This window comes from Dermacentor silvarum, chromosome 6, assembly GCF_013339745.2.
Source record: "Dermacentor silvarum isolate Dsil-2018 chromosome 6, BIME_Dsil_1.4, whole genome shotgun sequence".
NCBI lineage: Eukaryota > Metazoa > Arthropoda > Arachnida > Ixodida > Ixodidae > Dermacentor > Dermacentor silvarum.
The window spans coordinates 114,018,701-114,043,865 of record NC_051159.1 but is presented as its reverse complement, the minus strand read 5'-3'; the positions used below and the strand labels follow the sequence as shown (position 1 = coordinate 114,043,865).

The 25,165-nt window shown below is 47.6% G+C and overlaps 1 protein-coding gene across 1 annotated transcript in view; it reads right to left on the bottom strand.

Moving 5' to 3' along the window:
* Nucleotides 1–25,165, bottom strand: part of LOC119455860 (disintegrin and metalloproteinase domain-containing protein 10) — a 162,702-nt gene that overhangs the window by 43,914 nt on the left and 93,623 nt on the right. Inside the window, exons 3-5 of the mRNA XM_037717375.2 lie at nucleotides 6,464–6,596; nucleotides 5,633–5,754; nucleotides 3,718–4,055 (exon numbers count right to left, since the gene is read on the bottom strand). Coding sequence (XP_037573303.1) covers nucleotides 3,718–4,055; nucleotides 5,633–5,754; nucleotides 6,464–6,596 — 593 coding nt within the window. The remainder of the gene's footprint in view (nucleotides 1–3,717; nucleotides 4,056–5,632; nucleotides 5,755–6,463; nucleotides 6,597–25,165) is intronic.

Genomic DNA, 25,165 nt, shown 5'->3' with positions numbered 1-25,165 from the left:
GGAGCAGAGCCCTAAAAAGCTGCGAAGTTGTTTGACAGACTGGGGTGGTTCAAATGCTTCAACAGCCTCTGTCTTCGCAGGGTCAGGCCTAACACCGTCTTTGTCCACAAGATGTCTCAACACCAAGGCTTGGCGCTCACCAAAATGGCACTTTTTAGAGTTGAGCACAAGACAAGCCTTCTGTATGCAGCTGAGTACAATACCGAGACGCATGTTGTGCTCGTGAAATGTACGCCCAAAAATAATAACATCGTCGAGGTAGCACATGCATATCTCCCATTTTAGACCTCGCAAAATGGTATCCATGAATCGTTCGAAAGTGGCGGGTGCGTTGCACAAGCCGAACGGCATGACATTGAATTCAAAAAGTCCATCGGGTGTTACGAACGCCGTTTTTTTCCTTATCTTCGGCATGCATCGGGATTTTCCAGTAGTGGGATCTCAAGTCTACAGAACAAAAGTAAGAAGCTGAATGAAGGCAGTCTAAGGCATCATCTATACGCGGAAGTGGGTAGACATTTTTCTTGGTAACGTTGTTTAGCCGCCGATAATCAACACAAAATCGCCAACTGCCATCTTTCTTTTTAACGAGAATGACAGGTGCAGCCCAGGGACTCGCGGACTCCTCAATTATCCCCTTGTGCAGCATTTCCTGAACTTGCTCGCCAATTATCTTGTGCTCAGTCAGGGATACTCTGTACGGCTTCTGTCGTATAGGTTGTGTTGATCCGGTATTTATACGATGGCGTATTCGATATGTCGGAGTTTGGGACGTCGTGTCAGTCTGGGAAATGTCAAACACTTGCGAGTGCTTGGATAGAACATCCAATACCCTGTAGCGCTCACTCGTGCTGAGCGATTTGCTCACCATCTGAAGTAGTTTTGAGTCTGATGGGCAGGGATGGAGGGACTCGCCTGCAGCTCCGAGTACAGCCAGTAACGCCGGTATCTCTTCTTTGAAGAGCGCGAGCTTCATGCCAAAAGGGAGAAGTATGGGCTGGGCCGCATAGTTCATTGCCCATAATCCAGAGTGTCCTTCTACTACCGACACTAAACAACGCGGAAAAAACGTTCTTCTTTACAAAGGCCGAATGAAGAGGCTCCGTTGCGGCATCAAATGTGGTGGGGTTGGTACCAGAGCAAATGACCGGAACCCATACAGCGCATAGTGGGGGAATGACGATGTCCTCCGAAACGCAAAAGGCACCTTCTTCATGTGGCGAGTTCTCCATGAGTCCTGTCATAACCTCGTCTTGTACCGAAAGCTCCCCACTTCGACAGTCAACGGTTGCATCAAACTCCTGCAAGAAATCGATGCCTAAAATAACATCATGCGTGGATCGAGGAATAACGGCGAATTCAGTGGTAAATACTTTGCCACACAAACACACATCCGCAGTACAAACACCGATCGGGCACAACGTGTCACCAATAACACTACGAAACGGGGAAATATTGTTCCAAGAAAACATCACTTTTTGTCCCAGTAGGGCTTTAAAATTTAAGCTCATCACGGAAATTGTTGCCCCAGTATCCACAAGAGCCATTGTAGGTATATCGTCAACAAGCACGTGAACTTTGTTTTTCAGCATGAAAACTGGCGGAGGAATGTCGGTTGGTAGCGAATGGTATACAGCGACATCACCCCCATCGGCCGCACTACCTAGTTTTCCGGTGGTGGGGATAGCAGGCGACGCCGCGGCGATGGAGACCGCCGAGTACGTGGAGCAGGCAGTGGCGTTAAGCTGCGATCGGAGGCTGGTGACGAGTTCCTGAAGCTACCTTGACGAATTCCACGATTGGTTGGCGGGCGTGGAGACCATGACGTGGAAAATGGTCGATAATTTGACTGGTACGTCGCTCTTGAAGGTTCTTCTCGGAAAGGTCGGCGGCGGTCGCAAAACCTGGCGATGTGGCCAGGGACACCGCAACTATAGCACACACGAGGAGGCCGAAATTCACGGTGCTGCTCAAAGCCTTCATTTCCGCCAGCGAGCCTGGGGTATCTGTCATGATCGTCATATTCTCTGTACCCTGAATAAGTGGTACGGTACCGTTGCGCCGGATAAGAAGTGCGGCGCTGCTGCTCGTTGTTGAAACGTGGCCGGTTGGTGGGTGCAGATGGAAGCACAGCGCTATAATCGTCCACGTTCGCCGCATTAATAGAGGGTTGCCACGACGCAGGTGGTAGACCGGGCTCGTTGCCTCGCGAGTCGCCGCTACCACAACGGCCGATTTCGTGGCACCGGAGGAGCTCTTCCCGAACTATCTGTCGTATCGCCGACGACAGATCGGATGGTGTGCTCGCGTCAATGCAGGCCAATGTCGGTACATTAGCCAAACGGCCAAATTTCGGTGCCACGCGACGCATCTTCAGTGCTTCAAACGTGCGGCAATGTTGAATGACGTCGGCCACAGATGTCAGGTTTTCTTTAGCTATCAAGAACTGGTAGACATCTTCAGCTATGTCCTTAAGATGACCCACCTTATCTTCATCGGACATGCTAGAATCCACGAGTCTACATAGCTTGAGGACCTCTTCTATGTACATAGTACAGGTTTCGCCAGAGAGTTGGGCCCTTTGGGACAGAGTCTGTTCAGCTCGCTTCTTCCTCGCTGCGGAGTCCCCAAATCACTTTTTTCAGTTCTTGGACAAACGTATCCCAGGTCGTAAGCGTGTTCTCGTGGTTGTCGTACCACATGAGCGCAGTGTTCGTGAGCGAGAACACAACATTTGACAGCTGAGCGGTGGAGTCCCAGTCGTTATGTTTGCTCACCCGTCGGTACTGCTTCAACCACTCGTCCACGTCCTCACCGCCAGTCCCGGCAAAGCTGGGTGGCTTCTTGTACAGTTGCGAAGAGCCCGTCGGCCTCGGAGCTTCAGTTTCTCGGGGCATGCCTGCTGCTGAGGATGGTGGAAGTCCCGCCAGTCGACGACTGCGACGAGGTTCAGGTGGTAGTGATTCTGTCGTTGGATGCTTAGATACCCAGCACCTTCCACCACCTCGTTACGGGGTGTGTAGAAGGCCTTTATTGCAGGGAGCTGTAGGGGCAAGTGAGTGCCGGAACTACACGTCGTCCTCCTCTTCCTCGCTGCTCTCCTAATGTTGTTGTCGCTGCTGATGCTGCGACTCCACTACCTTTGACGCACTGTAACAATATATATATATATATATATATATATATATATATATATAATATATATTGTATCTCTGTGGAAAATCGAGTTTGTAGTGGAATGCAGCAGTAGTTGGAAACTGCTTCCATCACATTCATGAGCCTTATTTTTTGTATCAGCCTTAGATGGCTCATGGGTCGGAAAATCCGATGTCCGGCGTTATGGCCAAAAAATTCATGGTGCCACCATGGGTTCGACTCCTTCTACTCTACCTTAACTAACTCTAGCTTAGTTAAGATAGAGTTAAGGCACACGAACCTACGACCTTTGGTGTTACTTAAGGCGAAATTAATTAAGGTAGAGTTATTTAAGGCACTAGAACCCACTACCTTTGGTGGAAGAAAACAAGTAATGAGAAGTATAGCAACGCATTCGAATAAGAATGTCAGGTAATTTAATGAATGTCTCGTGAGCACGCAGACTTGTTTTTTCGCCTTCATCCTCTTAAGCGTATGCTAAAGTGACTGTCAACTCTTTTTTTTTTCTCAGGAGGGCACAATCTTTCAGTTTCGCATTAATTGTGGCTGTTATAGGCTTACCTCTCCGCCTTCGCTACGCCGCCGTCTCCTCCTCCTCCGGCGCGCTCCGCTCTCTCTCACTTCCTTGAGGAAGCTGGTGGCCCACGGCGCCCTTCCCATGACGTCGCTCGGCGTCGGGCTGCCTTCGCACGGGGGGTGCTTGTGCGTGTGGCAGTACGTCTGGTTCTCGGGGAAGTGGACGTCCGAGCCCTTGTACATGACGGAGTGGAAGTCCGCCGGCGCTTCGAAATAGCGGCTCGCCGGCTCGATGAAGAACTCTTCGCCGCTCCGCACCGAGATGACGCCGTCGAAGAGTCCCTCGCTCGTGATAAGGCCCTCGACCGACGACTCTTCGTCCTCTGCGGTCGATTGAGAAAGTTCGTGAGCACGTAAACTATAAAAGTGGCACCATGGTTTCTCCATTTCTCACTATGTGCGTGCGGGGGGGGGGGGGGGGGGGGGGCATGTGTTTGGTAGTGCGTGCGTGCATGCGCTATTAGCACGAATTGAAACGCGAACAAGCAATAATTCATCAGAACAGTCTGTTGCACGTAAATTATTGAAAGTGTGACATATTGTCGCTCTGTAGGCGGTTTTTCAGCATGGAGCATTCCAAGGTGTACGTTTTGCAGTCTGGAATGAAGACAATGTTAGAAACGCAGGGGAACCTTGAAACGTAACAATGCATTGGAATGGTTTCGTAATCTTTAGCGTTTGCATTCATACTGGTAGTAAGTCGGCGAGCTGTGTACGGGAAATAAGTTTTCCTCAGTAGTTCGACAGCAGCCGACGAGCTCTGGATAAGCGTTAGCGGGATATGTTATAGCATGTATATCTTGGTTTCATCCCGACAAAATGTACGTGCGACACATATCCACAATCTGTCTTGCGAAGGATTTCCTCCGAAGACAGGTGACAGTGTTGGGATGTTAAGGCTAGGTTGCATGTAGTAGATGCGTGCCATCAAAACTTAAACAAAAATGTTCGCAGATATACGTCTAGCGTTGCTTCGAGGGCTTTATCTTGGCGTCATCTACATGAAACATTCGTACTTCGCTTCTATTAGAACCGACCGAATTAGACGTGGTGCAGCACGCGGTCATAATATAAGGTAGTCTACAGATTTATTTGACGTCACACATTTTTCAGGTGTTCAGGGTGTCAGCGCCTGTCTGTCACCTTCGCCTTATTGTCCTCGTTTCTTGTGTGCGCGCTGCAGTTTCAAGATGAATAGTTACCAACTCGCCCAACTTTCAGTACTTTTACAGTTCAGGGGTATGCCCATACTATCAGGGGCCTGAAAAGAGTGCTGCTAGTGGCCCAAAATATATGTAGCTTAATGGACACATAACAAGAACACGAGGTCTTCCCACTATACTCGTGGACAACTTTCGGTGGAACGATGCAAGAGCAACAGTGGTAGACCTTCTGCGCATGTGTAACGCATGTGCTAAGCAGTCCAGCGGTGTTTGAAGCGCTTTCACTTCCGGTTTCTTGCGTCAGAGGTTCAACAGCTGACGGTTTGACATCAGCCAAAAAGCGGAACCCAAAAGCGAGAATGTAAAAATCATAATTAACACTGAATGGCGCATTTCATCTTTTATTTTAATATAAGCACTGGTGTAAGGTTCTTTGTTGTGTTCATAGTTGCTGTTTAGCAACTTATAAACAGAGTGGATGAGAGTCTGGGACTATTTTCACGAGCGGTATCACCGCATCCGCTTCGACTCCATAGCTTTACCTTAATTGCGACAGAAAGTTGTCGGCCATCTTGTTCGAGTGTAACTCGAACAAGATGGCCGAAAAGTGTATCTAATTTTTTCCCATTGTTACACAAAGCCACGGGGGCCCAGTCCTGCTTCTCTGCTATTTGGTGGTCCTTTCCATCAGCAAGATACAAGGCGAGAAGAACGCGGCAATGTATCCGCGTGCTCACCTTCGATGTAACCTTTGAGGACGTTCGAGGTGTCGTATGAGATGGGCCCTCGGCTGGACGACTCGAACGTGACGTCGGGGCTGAACACGCTAGTGTCTCGCTTCATCCGTAGCCTGAACAGCCTGCGGCAACGTTTACACAAACTGAGTTGGCAACCATAAACATTGGCCTGTAGCGACAAGATCATTGCTGTGATCCAGAAGCACGGCCCGCGCCGATGCACTTGCGAGGAAGCATGAAAGTTTTCTTTCTTAACGTCTTCTTAGCTGCCTTCAGACGGGGTTGGCGCATGTCGGATCTGGCTGTCTTGTAAACACTTCCATAAAAAAAAAGCGGTTGGTTACGTGGTTGTAGATGCTGCATGAAAATGAAAATGATATCGAATGATTCCTAAAGATGCCGAAAACACGCAGCAGTAGTCAGCGACTTAGGATGTAGAAAGGACAGAAAACAGACAGACAGGCTGTTTGTGAACACATTTTCTCAAGCGTGACTTGCAGCCAAAGATGAACTTAGCAATTCGCGAAACTGATCTTGAATGTTTTACTTGCTACTTTCCTTGCTCAAGACCACTGCGTATCGTACCCCGTTATTCTCATTGGTCTGAAAAGCACCACTTCAAAAAAACATTTCGGTCCAAGTAATATGCTGCGCCCTGCACGCACATTGCAAAACAACTGCGCCATGTAGACATATATATCAATCCACGCGCAGTTACGTTATTGGCTGCATGGAGCAAGTATAGACTGGCTGCACAAAAGCAAACAAAATCGAAACTAGAATAAATTTTTCTCTTTTCGTAAGGCATTATTTTGATCGTGCATCGCTTACCGATTGTGCGCGGCGAACTCCAGGCGGATGTCCAGCTTGGGTGACCTTTTGCTACGGTGATGCTGGTCCCGGAATGAGTGATGGTTGAAAAACAAGGGCTCGAAATGCCGAATGTGCTCACTTAGCACCACGCCTGTTTTGGGGAAGACGGGGTGGGAGCGAATAAAAAAAGGAAGAATGTCCACGTTAGACAAATACTCGAAGAAGGCACGGAAATACACGGGATATAGAGATCGCATACACTGAAGGACCCGCATGTTCTCGCAAAAACACCCTGGTACATCGTGGTTAATTGTTTAAAGCTTGACGTGCTTCTTCCTTACATTTATGCCACGGGGCCACCTTAAGTTATTCTTGAGTCGACGCGGATCAAGCGCTGTAAGGTGATCAATTTCGAGCATGCTTCAACGGTTGATACGGTTCGTTGCGATCACGAGCTCTCGAGGAAGCTCGAAAAGTTCAGTGCAGAACTAGTTCACTTAGACTTCCCGAAAACGCCCGCGTCACAGGAGTATTGGAATAACCATCAGTGACTATTCTATTAGCCATATTTTAGAGTCTTGGGCCGCTGAGTTTACAGAAGGAAATAGAGAAATAAGATAAGAACAAAGCCGCAAAGCGCGTACACAATCCAGAGGTACCACGTCACGTTCTCAAAGTCTGACATTGTGTACAAGCCTGAGCTATTCGTTGAACCCAGCAGCGGGAGCAGCGCCGATCTGAAAATGCCAGTAAATCCTACCGCACATCTCCACACGTGTAGGAAGAACTGCGGTTTTATTTTATTTCCTTTATTTTCTTTTGGCACTCCGAGTTGATCTGTCTCCTTTCCTGCGGCCTATTTTTCTTCCCCTGCTGCTTTCTTTTTCTTTTTTTTCCCTTCACCTTTCTAATTACACTTACCGTGAGAATAACAACAGCCGTCGTCATTTTACCAGCCGTGGGGACTGCTATACACGTTTTCATTACACAATAGCAACAGCGAATAACAAGGCAGCACACGTGCTCTTGACCAGCAAAGTATCACCTCAAGCAACTATGTTCTTGCAACTTTCATCTGCCATCACTTTCCTGTTTTCTTTCTTTCTTTCTTTCTTTCTTTCTTCTCTTTCTTTCTTTCTTTCTTTCTTTCTTTCTTTCTTTCTTTCTTTCGTTCGTTCGTTCTTTCTTTCTTTTCTTCTGTGCAGCGTAACGAGCCAGAGATGACGCAAGACCTGTGGCTTGTGCCCGGTGCGCTATTGCACCAACAAATGCGGCCACGTGCCACCCTGCCATCGCGTAGGTTTCGAAACTTCCCCGCTGCACAGTGGCGACAACCATCGTTCAAATTCACCTGAGAGAGCACACATTGTGCGACGGTTGCGACAGCCGTACTAAGATTGAGAAGGCTGAGCGTGGAAGGAGAGAGGGTAAGAGACCAACTATAGTGCACGAAGAAGCCGTCGAACGGGAAAAACAGAAGGTACTACACGGATTGCTGCGCAGATCGAAATGCTCGCGATCGCGCCCAGAACTGCCAGACAAGGCGACAGGAGAGTTAGGTCTCATCAGACACCGATACGTCGGAATGGCCAGTCGTATTTGTCGCTGTTTTAATGCGCTAGCAGTTATAGACCATATTAACATTCTCTAAACAACGCTGCAGGGCTGAGAACACTGGGGACATCAATAGCAGTAGTTGCGAAAACTGCGTTGCGAAATTGGGACGTCGTCGGTCGTCGGGGACAAAGTGTCGGAAGTTAACAAATCGACGCTACGACAATGCGCGACAAAATGAAACTTTGTTTGTTTTGCGCATGGCTGCTCTGAAAGTTATTGGAACTTAAAAAAAAGAAAAAAAAAGAAAAGAGGACTAAATAAATAGCTGAGGCTGGTAGGAACCGGAGGTGTTGCAGATTTTGTTGATTTTGCTGATTGCGCCTCTTTCGTGCACTATTTTTTTGTATGTGCATCTATCTCACTTTGATTTTTGCGGCCCAGGTAGTGCTCAGTTCATCTTGATGCTCTAAGTGGGTGAGAAGAGTGAAGGTGGAAAGTATTCAATAACGTGGTTTTACGTCCCAAAATTGTAATTTCGCTGCGCACAAATCATTCAGCTTTTTTTCTTCTCTATTTCATATAATACTTCGTGGTCATCGTCGTTTATACCCCTTTTATCAACGCAGCCATTGACAAACAATTCAAAAATAACAGAAAGAGAGAGATAATGCGACTCAAAACCCAATGGTGATATGACTTACTTTTGTGTCTCCGCCCCTCATTTCAACGAGTATCTTTAAAACATGTGAAGGGCGGTTGCTGTTGCGGAGCTTGTTTTGCGATTAAACACTTCGTAACAAACAATTCAAAAGGTACGGCAACGACAGGCGCGAGAAAGGATATGCGCGGCGAACCGAAAGAACCAACGTATACATTTATTGAACGAGTCCTGGGCCACGTGTTCTCCGTTGTGAAAGGAAAAAAGAACAAATGTTCAACATGAAAGGGTGAATCAACGAATATAGTCTCACCAGGCGCTTTCGCATACAGTGAGTTGGGAGGAGGTGGAGTTAAAGAGGAGTTTGGACTGAGCAAGTACGCTTCGGTGCAACCCGAGCCCGCCGCGGTTTGAACAAAGGCGCCCGCACGTGCGTAGAAAGGGAAAAGCAGGCGGAGAACAAAGTGAACTCGGGAACAAGAAAATAGAAACGAGGAACATAAGGGCAGTTGACAACTTGTGGCGCTCCCTTTGTTCTCAACTTGAAAGCTTAGACGCGCAGCGCGTGCGTTTATTTTGTTCTTCTTTTTTTTTTACTGTGTCATAAAAAATAAGGAGCTGGAGTGGGGAAGAGACTTTTGGCTGAGGCCGCCCTCCTGTTTCCAGCGAGAACTGCCATGGCCCTCATAATTGCGAACACGCGCACGCCGCCTCGCAAAGGAGCAATAAGAAAGAAAGAAAGAAAGAAAGAAAGAAAGAAAGAAAGAAGAAAGAAAGAAAGAAAGAAAGAAAGAAAGAAAGAAAGAAAGAAAGAAAGAAAGAAAGAAAGAAAGTGAAAGAGTCTGACGACGTTTGGAAAATAAAGTTACGCGGTACAAGCGGGTTGCCCCCGGTGGCTGCGTGCTAATCAGCGGAGCAAGAAGAGTGTTTCGCAATAGGGCGATATTAGAAGTGCTTGCGTGGGCGAGGTTTGCAAGTTAGGGAAGGCTTCCGGGAAGATGAGATGGCATTTCTGGCTGCGCAGTACAAAAGGCGCGCTCAGGGAGAGGGAAAACAAAAGACCACCTTGGGACCGGTCAAGAAAGAACACTGTGGAGCCACTAATTTTCCAGCGCAAAACGGAACCATCGGTGCGCGTCCTTCAAACAACGGCTTCATTCTGTTTCGTTCGTTGCTCCGCACATACCTTTTGTTCTACCGCGAAATTGTCTCGGAGCTCGGATCCTGCGTGGACATGCACTATACTATACACTTCAGCGAGCGCGTTCCTCGCAACATATGCTTGTTTGTTTATTGGTTAGTTCGTTCCTTCTTTCGTACGTACCTTAGTTCGTACGTTCATTCGTACGCGCACCCGCGAGCAAACGTAGCACAGGCTCGCCAAAACAACTCAATTAATTCGTAACTGAAACGCACAAACTGAAATTCACGATCGTACAAGAAATTTTGCAAGCCTACTTTGCACTACAGTGCTCAATTTCAAGTTGCATTCACTGGCGGAGAGGAAAATAGGCTTTGTCGCAGAATCCATGAGCTGTACACTCTTGCTCAGGGGAGGACGTGCATTCTTTCGTTAATACACTCGTTGTTTGTTTGTTTGTTTGTTTGTTTGTTTTATTGTTTGTTTGTTTGATTGATTGATTTGTTTGTTCATTATGCGTGAATGACACCGAGCCTTAGTTGTTTTGTTTGTTGCTCCTCTACATCTGGCTCTCCGTATTAATTCTGACATAGTACATAGCTGTTACTGACGGCTGGAACCATTCCGGCATTTATTTTATTACTCTGCACATGCGTCCCGTAATTGCCTTGCTGAAAGCTCGTAGATCGTGAAGTGGTTTCGAATCTGTGACAAAAAAACTTTGATTTTTGAGTTATGTATAGCAGTCATGCGCGCACACGAGTTCTGCGCATGTATACTGCGTATGCGTTCATGCGCGCGTCATTGCTACCGCTTCATCGTCCCTTGCCCTCGTCTATTTTCCCTCTCTTTCTCTCTTTTTCCACATTTTCCTCCTCTCCAGCGCGAAGTCGTTATAGCGAGATCCCCGCTAGCGATGTCTGCTCTTCCCGCCCTTATGTCAAGAAATTTATAAATGCTTGAAATCATCTTGCGTTAAGCTTTCTCCCTCTTCATTTGTCGAAGCACACGCGTACCAAATAACCAAGCTCGCCCATGTTCTCGCTTTACGTTATATTGTAACCTCTCTTACTGAAGCACATATTAGTATGGTTGTATTTTGAAAAGTCACTGCAAAGTGTTCTCGGCGGGCTTATCGCTAGGTAAGGCGTCAATTTTCGCTTTCATTACATACCCCAACTCGACTCACCACTAAGTGCGGCTTGTGGCGGTGATCTTCGCCGTTCCTTTTATCCAACATCATGTTAAAGACGATGACGAACGACGAGGCGGTACGAAAACAACATCCGGAACTAATGGCTACCTCGGGCAGCCGCATTAACGACAGCAGACACACGCTCCCGCGGTTACTGCAACCAACTCGATCGCTCGATGTTCTTTCGGACGCATTGCGAGCTGCTCCGCGCAGCGCTTACTGGACCAACATTGCCGCTGCTTGCGGTCGGCAAGGAAGGCATGCATGATGCTACTCGGGGATGCATTGGAAACGCGCGAACTTCATCCGTACAAGAACCCCGCAAAAGAAGAACAACAAGAGCAAAGAAGAGAAGCATAACGAGGAAAATGGAAACGGTCTCGTCGTTCTGTCGCCGACTGCCAAGCGAGAAGTATTTGGCACAGCTCGTATCCGCCACGTGCCGCAATGGCAATGGCTATATACAGCGCGGGGCCTGAGCCGCGAACGCAAACCCTTGGGAGCGAACGGCCGTTCTCGGCTCGTGGGAGTCATTGGCAAGCCACACCCCAAGGCACCTTTCCTCGGAGTCGCAGGGAGACCGGGGCCGTGAGGGCGGAAGTAAGATGAAGTGCACGGTCATCCGGAACACGGGGATGCCCTTATCGCGGTACATGCTGTCCCCCGCCTCTTTCCCGCCCGACGGGACTTCGCCGTCCCGACAAACAGAAAAAACGAATGGCCGACTGCTCCCGCTCGGTACGAGGGTTTGGCGTGGCGCTTCATATATATTTGGTTCCCCTATAGGCTGTGCGAGCCGCTTCTGATCAGTTGGCACGAAAGCCTGTTTGTATCTTCGTGAGCGTGATGCTCGGTCGACCGAGTGCAGCGGGGCAAAAAGAAGGAATCTCATTCTCGCACTAGCTTGTTGCCTAAGTAAAGTTAAGAGTCCCACGTTGGGCGCCAGTATCAAGACGTGGGTTCTCGGACACCGAGAATGACACCGAGCCTTCTGAGAACAGCTGTGGTTTAGTACCTCTTCCGGCGAGACTATTTCGTTTCGTTTATTTCTGAGAGTGGCCGAGAACAGCTCTACGTCTTAGTATTGGTGCACTTGTGTTACACAAAGAACAGAAAACAAAACAGAAAACCTGAAAGTACACTGATACAAGATGCAACAAAATATTGAATTTAAACAGAGACACACGTCAGATAAAGAGCAGATACAAGAGCTGAAAATATCAAGATTATAACTATATTCAAGCTCCGACCAGCTGGGCACTCGGTGCGCGCGTACACCACCGCTCACTGGCGGATCCAGGGTAGTGCCTAGAGGGAAAGGGCCGGAGAGGGGGGGAGACGTGCTCGATGTCATCCTAATTGTGTTTGGTATCGCGAAATCAGTGTGGACATAATAAAAAGGAAGGAGGAAGAGGCCTTCTTCTTGCCCCCCCCATTCACTTCTAGAAGAAGCGCAGACCGCGCACCGCTGCACCACGTGTGGTCGTTCCTGCAGTGGACACCAGAGACACCCTTCAAGACTAAGCTTTACAATGCACGTAAAATTTAATCTTTAGTTCAGTAGTGAAACTGTTGACGTATTTTCCAGCATTCTCGAGTTTCGTCATTTCAAAACTTTACTCGCGGCGGTTGCTTGCGTCTCACTATATACTTTACCACTCCCTCTTGGCACGCCCATTGCCGCCGGTTCCTCACACACGCTTTTTTCTCAAGCAGTGGTATCCATTCAACCCCTTTTGCCACCGGAGAATGTTCTTTTGTCCACGACCATGTGTTAAAGTCGACGTCTCTCACCCGATCTTATAACTGCCCGCCACAATTTGGTGCTTTCTCGCTTCGCGATCATTATTTGCGTAGGTCAAGCGATTTCCGACACGAATGTCAGCAGTTCTGGTTAACCTCCCGTTCTGCGCGAAGCAAGATTATGCTTTCGTATTTAACAAACAAGTACGCCTTTTCACCTTCGTTCTTTTGATTGCGATATAGTGTAAATTTCTCTACAGAAAGAGCAATGAAGAATCCAGCGACATTACCGACTGAAAAGCGCTGAAAGCCGGTTAGACGGGAGGACACTGTCGCTTTGCAGGCTATCCCAAGAGAATGGGGCTAGCGAGCTATAGCGAAAAATTAAGTTAACTGAAAAATAAGTGGACTGTGACAATGGCTGTTACGGTCAGTGAACTTGTACACGTGAACGGATCATTTTTTAATATGGGTACCTCTCCAACAGTCTCAGCAGAGAGTGACGGAGGCATTGTTACAATCCCCGAGAGAAACAGACTCGCACGAATTACTTCAGTACCGTCAGGCGTTAACCTTTTTAAATGACCACGAATGACAAATACACGTGTGTGTTTATATACCCAAGGAAAAGACACAGCCAGGTGCCGGTTTTGTTAATTAGACGTCCCTGTATACAGTTCTCACTAATTGGCACCGTGCACTTTTGTCGTTGCCTCTCTCCTTGTGCCACCGCGTTAAATGTGTCGTTTCGTGGTCGGGCGTCAAATCCGTCTCGCATTCTCTTCTGTTCGGCGTGACAGACAGCTCCTCGCGCAAATTCTGGACAAGCTTATTCAACATCTTCAAGGGGCCGTCCTGTGACTTTCTTTCTTTTTGTCTTAGTCGTCTTGCGCTGCCCCTTCAAGGCGTTCAACCAGTAACAACTCGCCCAAACGTCGCTTCTTCTATAGAGTTTACTTAACATGCGCAGTTGCTTAACTTTGACGGCCAAAGACTTTCTCGCCGTGCTGCACTAAGCCGATTGTAAGACAGGCCTGACAGGACGGTAAACAACTCACGTGCGGGAGGGTATATATAAGACCGGCGGACGCTTGACCCGTTCCCGTGCGGCCCACCCTCGTGCTGTGCCAGGTCTGAGCTGGTTGCTGTCATGTCAAGATTGCAACTAACTCGGCTTAACACCATACTAAAGGACGAAGGGTCGCTTGCAGAACAAAAGATATTGCGTCTCTGACACCGAGCGCCATCCGCACGGAGAGCTACTAAAGTGTTGCGGCGGATCGTTACGAGAGAGCAAGTCTGCGGGGCGGCCTCTGAATGGACAGAAGACACAGTTCCCTGTGTAGCGCAATCGCATGGGATCTGCCTGTGTTCTGCCAGTGTTTGCCTTTTCCTTTGCAGCCTCCTTCCCCTCCCTATTTTATTATTGTCCTCCCCTAATTTACAACTAAGTTATCTACAGACGCTGACTACGACTGACCTGGTGAATCTCAGTACCTTTCCTTTTTACTCTCTTTCTCCCTTACATACGCATGCCCCGAAAATGTATGCATGGCGCTCTTCGGCCAACATTGACCCTTGCGCCATGAAACCCCATTACATCATCAAAATGTATGCAGCATGTACATTATAAACTGCAACTTCGGTCGGAGACAATCAAGCCATGGTTGTCACGCTTGCTAAGCGACCTAAAAGCCCTACACCGACGGTACAATGGGCACGCTATCGTTTTGTTTCGTTACCGTATGAACGCCCGTGTTTAGCGCAGGCAATCTTTCAAGCGCCTTGCCCACCTTTCGATATGCAAAGCGACCGCCGGCTCATTCTTGGACGCAGCTAACTCCAGTTGGCGACTTGCAGTACTACATTTCCCATCGCACTGCGTAATTTTGTGTGCATAAAGTGTGCCACACTTTGAGGCGTGGCACAGCGGCTGCAGGCCGGGCGAACCTTGGAGGAGAACATTTCACCTTGACGCCAGGCTGAGACGTAAACTCGGGACGAGAATGCTGCCACCAGGACAGCGAGACAGGGGCTCGTAAAAGCTGGACCTGTCGAGAGACGAATCAGTACATCTCGTCCCAATTATTATGCCGGAATTTTCCATGCATACCTTCGGATTAAATATTTCCACGGCGAACAAAATATTTGCTTCACTGAGCGAAGTGAATCAAATTGTTTAGTACCAACACTAGAAAAACGTGATTTCGAGAATACAGTAAAATATCTCACGAACGCGGCGCCCCCTGAAGCCAGCGACAAACTACTGACGTTGCAACTAGAGGTGTGCGAATATTCGAAACTTTCGAATAACGAACCGAATAGTGTCCTATTCGATTCAGTCTTCTAATCGAATAATCACGATTCATAAATACGAATATTTTTTTCATACATTTCGAATATCTCAAAACATCAACTGCACACAATTAAGCATAAACTTGGAGCAAAAGTACGGTCAATTTTCACCCCCGCGATCCTATTATAGACATAAAACATGAAAACTTGCGTAGTGTAGCTGGCTACGTCACTAACTAGCCATACTTTACAGTCTGCACAGCGATCATTCGCACTCTTCGAAAAGCCCTGTGTATGCGAAGAAACTACTTGTTTGATATCCTAATGCTGCATTTGTGCTTTTAGTAAACAGCGCTTCACAACGTGCTATGTTATGACAGAAACTTGCTAACTTTAAGAATACTAGGACGTTAACATCGTTTTATATTATTTGTGAAAGCAGCTGTTCTTTATTCGAAAACTATTCAAGAACTATTCGATAGTCAATTCGATTCGCTTCGGGCATTATTCGATTCGTATTCGATTTGATCTCAAAAATCACTATTCGCACACACCTAGTTATAACCATCGTAGACGACGACGACGACGACCCACAAGAAAGTCTGCTCTCAGCAAGTGCGCGAGACCGCAAAAATAAAGAGCACCCGAACACGCACACCCTGTCTGCCTGCCTTTAGCGTGAGACCCCGCCCCAGAAAGCGCATCAGCCGCAGTTGCTCTGGCAAATAACCCTGCCGCCGCTGGCTGTTCACGCAACGCATCTTTCGCCGGTCTTCGCAAGAGAGACGGTGCCTGTCGGCTCCTCCGCGCGGAAGTAAGTAAGCTTCGCAGGACGCGCGCAACAACACACTCAAAGCCGCCCGCCTCCGCCCCGAAAAAAAAATTCGATCCCTTCTCCCGCTGTGCATCCTCCTCGCATTCGCTTCTTCCGCGGAAGTTTACTCTGTGACAGTCGCTGCTTCGGGAGAGCGGTGACTGCATATCTGGCCGACAACAAGGAAGGACTCGCCGTGGAAGAGCTTCCGAAACATCTGCTTCTTCTCGCCCTCTTTTTATTTTTATTTACGTTTTTTTTTTCTTTATTTATAGTTCACGCCAGTCACAAGCCTCTTTTCGCGTTCTGCTAGTGACAGGGAAAGCGGCGTCCCGGCCAGTCAGTCCCCCAGAGATGAACTGCTCCGCATCCTTCACAAGGAATGCGTATGCAGTCATCCGCGCGGCCCAGCGACGCGAACGACGGTTCGAGAGCGCACCGGCGGCACGGCAACGATTGTTACGCTCGCAACGGCAGGTCCAACAGCGAGCGACGCTTGAGTTAAAAAAAAAGAACCTCGTGAATTTTCGATGAACATGTCGGAAAACTTCATCATAAGTTGTCGCAGCTGTGCGCCCGCCTTAATTTAATCCTTCTTTATTATAAATTTTAACTGATGGTGTATAGGGGTCGCGATTTCGTACGACTCCTTTGTTTAACAGCCTAGCAATGTACCAGACTCTGCGGGTCTTGCGGCTAGTAACTTGGCCCGTCAAAATGGGCATAATCATGTGATCTACTTCAACTCGTTACGACTATGAGATTATAACCCGAGTCCCACTGGTAGGAATGACAATTTCTTAAATGCGCCACTTGACCACATCACTGAGATAAATTGAGCGAGAAATACTGTGACTTTTACAAAATTAGAATTAAATTATGGGTTTTTACGTGCCTATACCACCATCCTGTTGGGCACGCCGTAGTGAGGAGCTCCAGATTAATTTTGACCACCTAGTGTTCAACGTGCTCCTAATGCACGGTGCACAAGCGTCTTTGCACTCCGCCCTCATCGGAATGCGGCCACTGCAGCCGCGACCGAACCCGCGACCTCGAGCTCAGCAGCGGAACGTTGGTTACTAAGACTTTGTACATCATATATAACGAACCTGCTGGTAAAATCTCGTCATATCTAACACTTTTTTTTATGGAGGGGGAGGGGGGGCCCGGGGCGTTCAAGGACTCCAACACGATGGAGTACAATGCCAGGCTGTCAATCAAGCTAACGTCTCCAGGGGCGCTAGAACGTAAAATGATTCCAAACTGTTTTGATTCCAATTTCTGCAATCAGCCTCCCCGATTGGTCAAAACATTGTCAGGCCACTCCCAACTTCACCTGTCTGTCACGCGACCTCACGAAAACCGCGATAGCTCCCCATCTGATATAACGTGTACACACTGATTATGCATGATTAAACCACACAAAAGAAAAATAATCATTCCTGATTCGACGCCTTTTCACCATTAGCCCTCTGCTATTGATTCAATGTTTTCTGGCTACACCCACTTCGCCTTGTCTGTCACGCGACGTCACAAAACCGTGAAAACTCACCACGTCAAAGTGACGTCTACGCGAAAAAAATGCATTAATATGCCGAACAAAACTGAAAATTTTTCTGAATAGCCGCAGACTGCCCCGTTCCGAATAGAATAGAAGATGGCTGCTCGCCAATCGCTCAGGCCCTCGCTACTCGCACCTGCCGGTGAGCATATATTTATGTGCGCATGATAAACCTTTTTGCGTGGCAGTAAAACGTTATCGAGCCCTTTCGGCCAGCTCGATAACGTTTCGACCAGCCACCGCAAGCTAAGTAAGGCGAAGCGGACCAATCGGAGAAGCCGGCACCACCCTCTTCATGCGGTTATCTATTTTCACTGTTATGGCTCGGCCCCATCGAAGCCCTCTCCACTAAAGCGTGCTCCTCGCCTCTTGTCCGCCAGTTAGATAAGAAAAACCGCTGAGTGTAGACAATGTTAGTGGTTTTGAAAGCGAACAAAGGTGACCTCCTATAAACGAGGAGAGTGCTTGATTGGGTTGTTCAGACAACGCTGCAGGTCACCGCCCGATGCTTGCGTCGGTGGTTACGTAAATTTGACGTCAGGAGTTTGGAATCAAAACAGTTTGGAATCATTTTACGTTATAGCGCCCCAGCTTCTCAATTGAATCTATCTATCTATCTATCTATCTATCTATCTATCTATCTATCTATCTATCTATCTATCTATCTATCTATCTATCTATCTATCTATCTATCTATCTATCTATCTATCTATCTATCTATCTATCTATCTATCTATCTATCTATCTATCTATCTATCTATCTATCTATCTATCTATCTATCTATCTATCTATCTATCTATCTATCTATCTATCTATCTATCTATCTATCTATCTATCTATCTATCTATCTATCTATCTATCTATCTATCTATCTATCTATCTATCTATCTATCTATCTATCTATCTATCTATCTATCTATCTATCTATCTATCTATCTATCTATCTATCTATCTATCTATCTATCTATCTATCTATCTATCTATCTATCTATCTATCTATCTATCTATCTATCTATCTATCTATCTATCTATCTATCTATCTATCTATCTATCTATCTATCTATCTATCTATCTACAGTAATTTGGGTCCTGCGAGCTAAACTGCTCAGAATGGTGTTATGCTCGACCGCTAGCATAGGCCAATGGTCTCTTGAACACGCACTGCCATCTTACGATATTCGCACCACACTGCCCACCCAAAGTGCACACAAGTTGCGTATTCCAAGGAATGTATCACAAGGAAACAGTTTATACATCAACCAGCACGTCAAAATACGCGCGTGAGGGCGAGATAAACTTTAAAAGTAGGTGACAGGTTAGCCGAGCAAAATGCGTAGCATGCTACTGCAGGTTAATTAAATCACAAGAGATTAAAGGATGAGGGGAAAATAAAACGCGCGCCCATCCACTGGTACACAAACGCGCAAAGGGGCAGCAGTGGGCAACACGAAATGAACAAATTGGAAAGCGGCGCTTTATGGTACCACCAATAAACAAAATGTTATCCACCTCTGTGGTGCAGCCCAAGGGACAGAGCTGGATAACATTTTGTCTATCTATGGCGCCGCACAGCTCCACTTTTCCCCTCTGTTCATATAATGGTGCTCATTGCTACCCCATTTCTGAGCTTGTGTGCGAGTAAATTGCCCGTGTGTGGACTTCTTTTGTTTCTTTCTTTTCTTGTCCTTTCCATTTGCTGTTGATAAATATATTCTACCTTTTTGCTCACTACTGGTGCGCTCCACCATTTAAATGCCCACATGCGCTTCTGCGCGTGACCAAATGGAACCTTTGCGACAAGGATTAATTGCGGTATGGTGGGTTCAAAAACGCCTTAATATGCGATATTAAAATATCACAGTGACAGCCATTTTTACTTGTTTCTTCGCAGGCAGAACGTTTATTGCAGGTGAACAGCATCACGCGTGTGCTTTGTATACGAAGCACACACAAATTACAAATTTTAAGAGATTGACTCGCCATCGCGGCCCCGCGAATTTGGATGTCCAGCGAATGCTGAAAACCACCAATACAACTGCTGAGGGGGGTATGCAATACTTTATTGCTTTAGAGTAATGGTAGTAATATGGTAATTTATGGTTATTTTATGGTAGTAATGGGGAGTAACGATAATTTTGACAACACGTCTCCTGCCCATAGCGGTGCTACGACAACAATTAAATCAGTTGCTAGGCTGGTTATTTCATATACGAAAGGCTAGAGACGTCACTCCCCGGGTCGCAAGCTGCCGTCGCCGCGGCCGCTGGCGCAACAGTAATATTTACCGGGAAACGCACGCGGGAAGCGCTACGTGCTTGGCATTGTTATCGGGAGTGCCTTAACAACAATTATGTGGTTCGGATGCTTGTTTTGTGCTTGTTTTTTATTGAAACTAATGCTGTTCTGTATGTTGTATGCGTTATTCTAAAGAATGCATGCACTTTTCGCTTCACTTTGCTGAGTGCCTGAAGCCCCTGCCTTGCGGATGTACGAACCGCTGTTCCTGCCCTGCGCGGCCGCCGGAATCGGCCCAGATGTTTGCTAACGGACACGGACAGGAAAAATGTCGACCACCTAGAGGCTAACAGCTTCGCCGTAAAAGCTGGCCTGAATAAAAGCTGGAGCATCTCTACAAGTGTGTCCATAATCCGACTCCATCGTGTACAACGCATGGCGCGGAGTGTATGTAGTGAAAGCACCTCTCGCATTGCAAAGGACGCGAATATGTGCGCGGGCATATATTGTTCACTTTCTGCTCACGCTTTGTCGCGCAACTCCCCCGGGTGCATTGGGTGCGCGAAAGAAGAGCGCAAAAAGCACCGCAAGGCCGCGAACATGTCCCGCCGTATACATTATAGCCTAAATCTCGTCCCATAACACGATCCCGCAGAAACACGCGCCACCAAGTGGATCACTTCAAAGGGAACTCTTTCGAACTTTTTATGCGTAAGCTCTCGCCAGTTCGCAATATTTAAAAAAAAGAAAAAGTCAGAAGAAAGAAAGACTAAAGGGCGACAAATCAATTGAGCGCGTGCAGGTTATTCCACGACTCGTGGAGGAGGACCCTCGAGTTAACGTACATACGTACTGCCGCAAAGCGGCAGCAGAGGGCGCCACCGAAACGACGACTTCCGACCGAAATTTCAACAATGCAAGACATATAACGGCCCCCCACAAAACTCGGCTCGCAATAAAGCTGCGCCGTGCGTTGAGACTCGGGAAGCATAACGTATTGCAGGCACGTACAACTGTAGTATATACATATGAAGAGCGGTGTCGTCGCCAGCGCTCGTCGTTACGTTTCGTGCGCAGGAATAGACGGCGAAAAATATATATAATATACATCTATTCAAAAAATGTACGGACAGCAACGGCAAAGCAATCCTTTTGCGAATCCAACGACAGCCTGCCACCGCGAGCCGCGCCGCATTACCTATTCATTGAAGGCTTCCGCGCGGCATCGCTCGTTGGCGAGAAGGAAGCACCCGAGCTGCGTCTGCATTTTATTTTTATTGTTTTTTTTGTTTTTGTTTTTTTTACTTTATAAAACGCGAAGTCGCTGTACCGTCGAAGAGCCTACTACACTACAACAGCGCTCTCGACATATATGTCTCTCGTGGTGCGCGCTTGCGCGCTCGCCGCTTTTTCTCGCCCCCTCCTTCCGTAACCTGCGCGCGATTCGCGGGCTGTGCAGCTGCGGCGAACAAATCTTCGGGGACTTTGCTAAGCCTCGCTGCACACCCCCAGCCTTCCCGCACGACACAACCTCGCTAAACCTCTCTCCCTCTTTCCGCTCGCTGCGACTTCTGGCGGCCGCCGCCGCCGCCAACGAGCTGCCATGCACGCGGCGTTCTGTTGGAAACCCGGGGGATAAACTCTTGGAATTGAGAGTCGACTCACTCGGTCTCCCTCCGGTTTTCATATCCGCGTGTTGGCGTGTGGCTCGTGTTCCTCGCTTTATTTTTTTTTTCTTCTTCTTCAGAGACCTTGTTCCTTCCTTCCGCACGAGGATGAGCGGAGATTGGATTTTCATGGGCGCTTGTGCAGAGAAGGGAGTACGCGATGACGACAAGGAGAGGCTGTCTGGTTGGAAGGTGTTCGCGCTTCGTGCCGTAGAAACCGACACTGGTTGCCGTTGGGCTTCTCGCGCACCGAAAGGTCGCCGCGGAAAGTGGGGATTCTGTGGACTTTCGTGTGGCCGACCTTGGAGCCGTTCTGCTGAACTTCGGTTTCAGTTACCGCTTCTGTCGAAGCGGAATATAGTGATACCGCAATGGCCTGGCTTGCTCCCCTTTTTTTATTCTTTTTTATTGTAGTCCAGTTCCTTTATTTTTCCTTTCGATTACCTTCTCTCTCTCAAGCACATGCATACACATTTTTCATTGTTTTTCTTTTTTTTTTTGCTTTCAGAGGATTGCCCAAACGAGTAAGCTGTTCCCGGAAAACAGCGATCGGCGAAATAAATTTTAAAAAACCATTGCTAAGTAGGCAGACTAGAGACAGCAAGTCTATAAATAAAGCGCAATCTTTCTCGTGTGAACTTGATAAAGTGAAATAGAAATAACTCTTTAAGTACATTGCTACCTATCCCGTCCGTCAATCAATCTTGAAACAGGATGCTGCAATTGACGGCGGTCACTGGTGCATTCACTGCACTAGCTTTAAGGTACACTCGTATATACCACGATGCTCCGCAAAGTCATATATATATGTATAATAAATGCTGGCATACCTCTTGGGGGTCAGGCGGGGTCACACAAGGTGACCCCTCCCTCTAGATCCGCCAGTGTGAAATGAGAAAAAAGATTGAGCAAAACGCACAATCAACTGTGTGGGCCGGTGGTCCCGCAAAGCTGTTTACACAAGCGCCAGTATCGCTCAGTGCTTGGTTGATGGAAGACGAATTCCCTACTGGGGGCACAAGTGGTCCTTTTCAGTTGGCGGTAACGCGCGTGGTAGGTAGTTTGAGTCGCCGACTTATCTCGCGGTATAATTCAAGCGCGTCTTCTGCACTACTATGCCTGTATGATGCGTTGTTGTTTTTGTTTTTTTCGGTGTGTAGAGCAAACATCGCTAGCCTTAAGTGCATAGGCAGGGTACCTGTATTTCGTTCCTGTTTTGTTTTTAGCCTAGCCCAATCGCTCGCTTCATCGTGTCGAGCGTTCCCGCCGTTTGTGTTTTGGCGAAATGTCGCATGAGCGAAGACCTTCGTGATTCATCAATAATTCATGTCCTGCCCAACAACATTACCCGTATCGCCGTTTTTTTTTTTTTTCCCCGTGTTTGCTTGTGGTGATTTTGCTTGCTTACATGTTTGTTTCTAAGGAGAGAGGATAGGAAAAGAGGGTATATTAGGGAGAAGGGAAATATTTACACATGCTGTACAGTAAGGTAAATAAATAAGTAAAAGCGCCAATGAAAATACGAAAAGCCATAGTTTGCTTTTGTTGTAACTTCGGTTTGTCAGCTCGTCCCCGTACACGGGCATTGTTTAGTTGAAGTTTTCGTGATGTCTGTGCTCACATGAAGTCATGAGCCTTCATGCAATCTGTCATCACCACAGGCACGCACCTTCCTTGAGGCTATAATATTCTTTAACCCCTGTTTCATAAGTCCTTATCTAGTGGCGCTCAACTGTACTATTATTCCTTGAGTATTTATATATCTATCTTGACTCGCGTTTGTTAATCGACTGTGTATTTTCTTGTTTTACTGCGACAGCCGTTAAACGCTCGAAGCTTAGTTTGTCTTGTTTATCTGTCCGCGCATGCCATTACGTTTATACGACAACTCTTTTCATCATCGACGTTATTCTGTCGGGATCAGGTCACCGTCTCGCCCTTAACTTCATTGCAGCCATTGCGAGGAGTGAGTGAGTGAGTGAGTGAGTGAGTGAGTGAGTGAGTGAGTGAGTGAGTGAGTGAGTGAGTGAGTGAGTGAGTGAGTGAGTGAGTGAGTGAGTGAGTGAGTGAGTGAGTGAGTGAGTGAGTGAGTGAGTGAGTGAGTGAGTGAGTGAGTGAGTGAGTGAGTGAGTGAGTGAGTGAGTGAGTGAGTGAGTGAGTGAGTGAGTGAGTGAGTGAGTTAACTTTATTGCGTCCACAATAGACGCGAGTAAACTCGACGTCACCGGGCTAGGCCCACTCGGGGACCATCAGGTCAAACCTGACGGCCCTCTCGCGGGCCCTCTGGACTGCCAGGATTTGAGAGGTCTGATCCTGGGCCTTAATAAGCGTCATCATTTCCTCTTGGGTGAAAAGGAGACCGGCAGAGGCGCAGCCCCACAGGACATGCTCGAAGTCCGCATAACCACCACACAGGGGGCAGTCCGGGCTTGGGAACCGTTCGGGGTACATTGTCTGCAGTGCTGCAGGGCTTGGGTAAGTGCTGGTTTGTAGAAGTCTGAGAGTCACTGCCTGGGTCCTGCACAGCGAAGAGTGCGGCAGAGGCAGGAGTCTTCTTGATAGGTAATTGTGTTGGCAGATCTCGTTGTACGAGCAGAGAGGCTCGGGTCGCCCTGGAGTGGACGCATTACCCGGCGCATGGTCAGTCAAACCTCGTGCAGCCGAGTGTGCCTCCTCGTTGAGGTTGAGCGAGGCACCCTTAATGTTTCCAATGTGCGTAAAGAACCAGGTTAATGACTGATGTTTGAGGTCTTTGGCGTTTTGGATGATACGTAGGGCCTGGGGAGCCACCATTCCCATCTGAAAGGCCCTGATAGCGGTCTTGGAGTCTGAATAAATCGTGTCATGTACACCGTCCGTCAATGCAAGAGCAATGGCAACCTGTTCTGCAACGCTGGAACTAGAAGTGCGGATGGTAGCGTAGCTGATGATTTTCGAGAAAAATAACCTTTTGTCTACCAGGGCTACTACATTGTTCACGCAGCAGACAATGCAAACCACGATAAACCGACTTCTATAAAATGGTTGTTTGACCCACCCGGTGGCGACAGTGAGTGCCAATGTGTGCTCCGCATAATCGGACAAGAAATGACGGCATAAAACCTGCGTAACACAGTCAACTCGCGGGTCTCTCTGAAGTCCGATAACCTGCTCCTATAACGGCGCACGATATTCAGCGATTACATATTAGAGGGTTTAACACTTGAGTTGCTAACGCATCAGGTGTTGCGCACAACGTGGGGAAAACGAGCAAAGGGTAGCCAACTATCACCACTATTGCAAGCCGCAGAAACCAATCGCGTAAGTGCCGATTTATTGAGGCATATGCTATCACAAAATCATCTTTGCGTTCACAATGGGTTCGTCCTTCATCATTTATTTACACACGTCTTATCTATCTCAAAGTAACAGACTAAAGCACTCCCCATTTTTCCCGGGTGACTTGCAAATATTAAAGCTCTCCCCCGAGGCCACTACTATGTGTAAAGGACCGCATACAGTTGTGGGGATTTCACTATACAACGCTTCTGAAACGAGATAGGCTGGCATGATTATACGACGTTTCTAGAACAGTTGTTCTATCCATGTACTACTCGCTCAGGGTATAGCGAGGTAGTTAAACATTATAAGAGATATCTACAGAAGACCGAACACAACGTACGAAAAAAAAAGAAAAAGAAACACGAAGCAAAGTTCTTAGTTGTTGGAAGAAACCCTCAGATCTTTCGTATAACGCTCTAAAGTTGCCAGGCCTCTCGCCATGTATTTTTGCGGATCATTGCACCGTACAAGCGCTTTTTCGACATCACTCATCAAGACAACTCAACGTTGATCTTGAAGCGGGCCTTTGTGG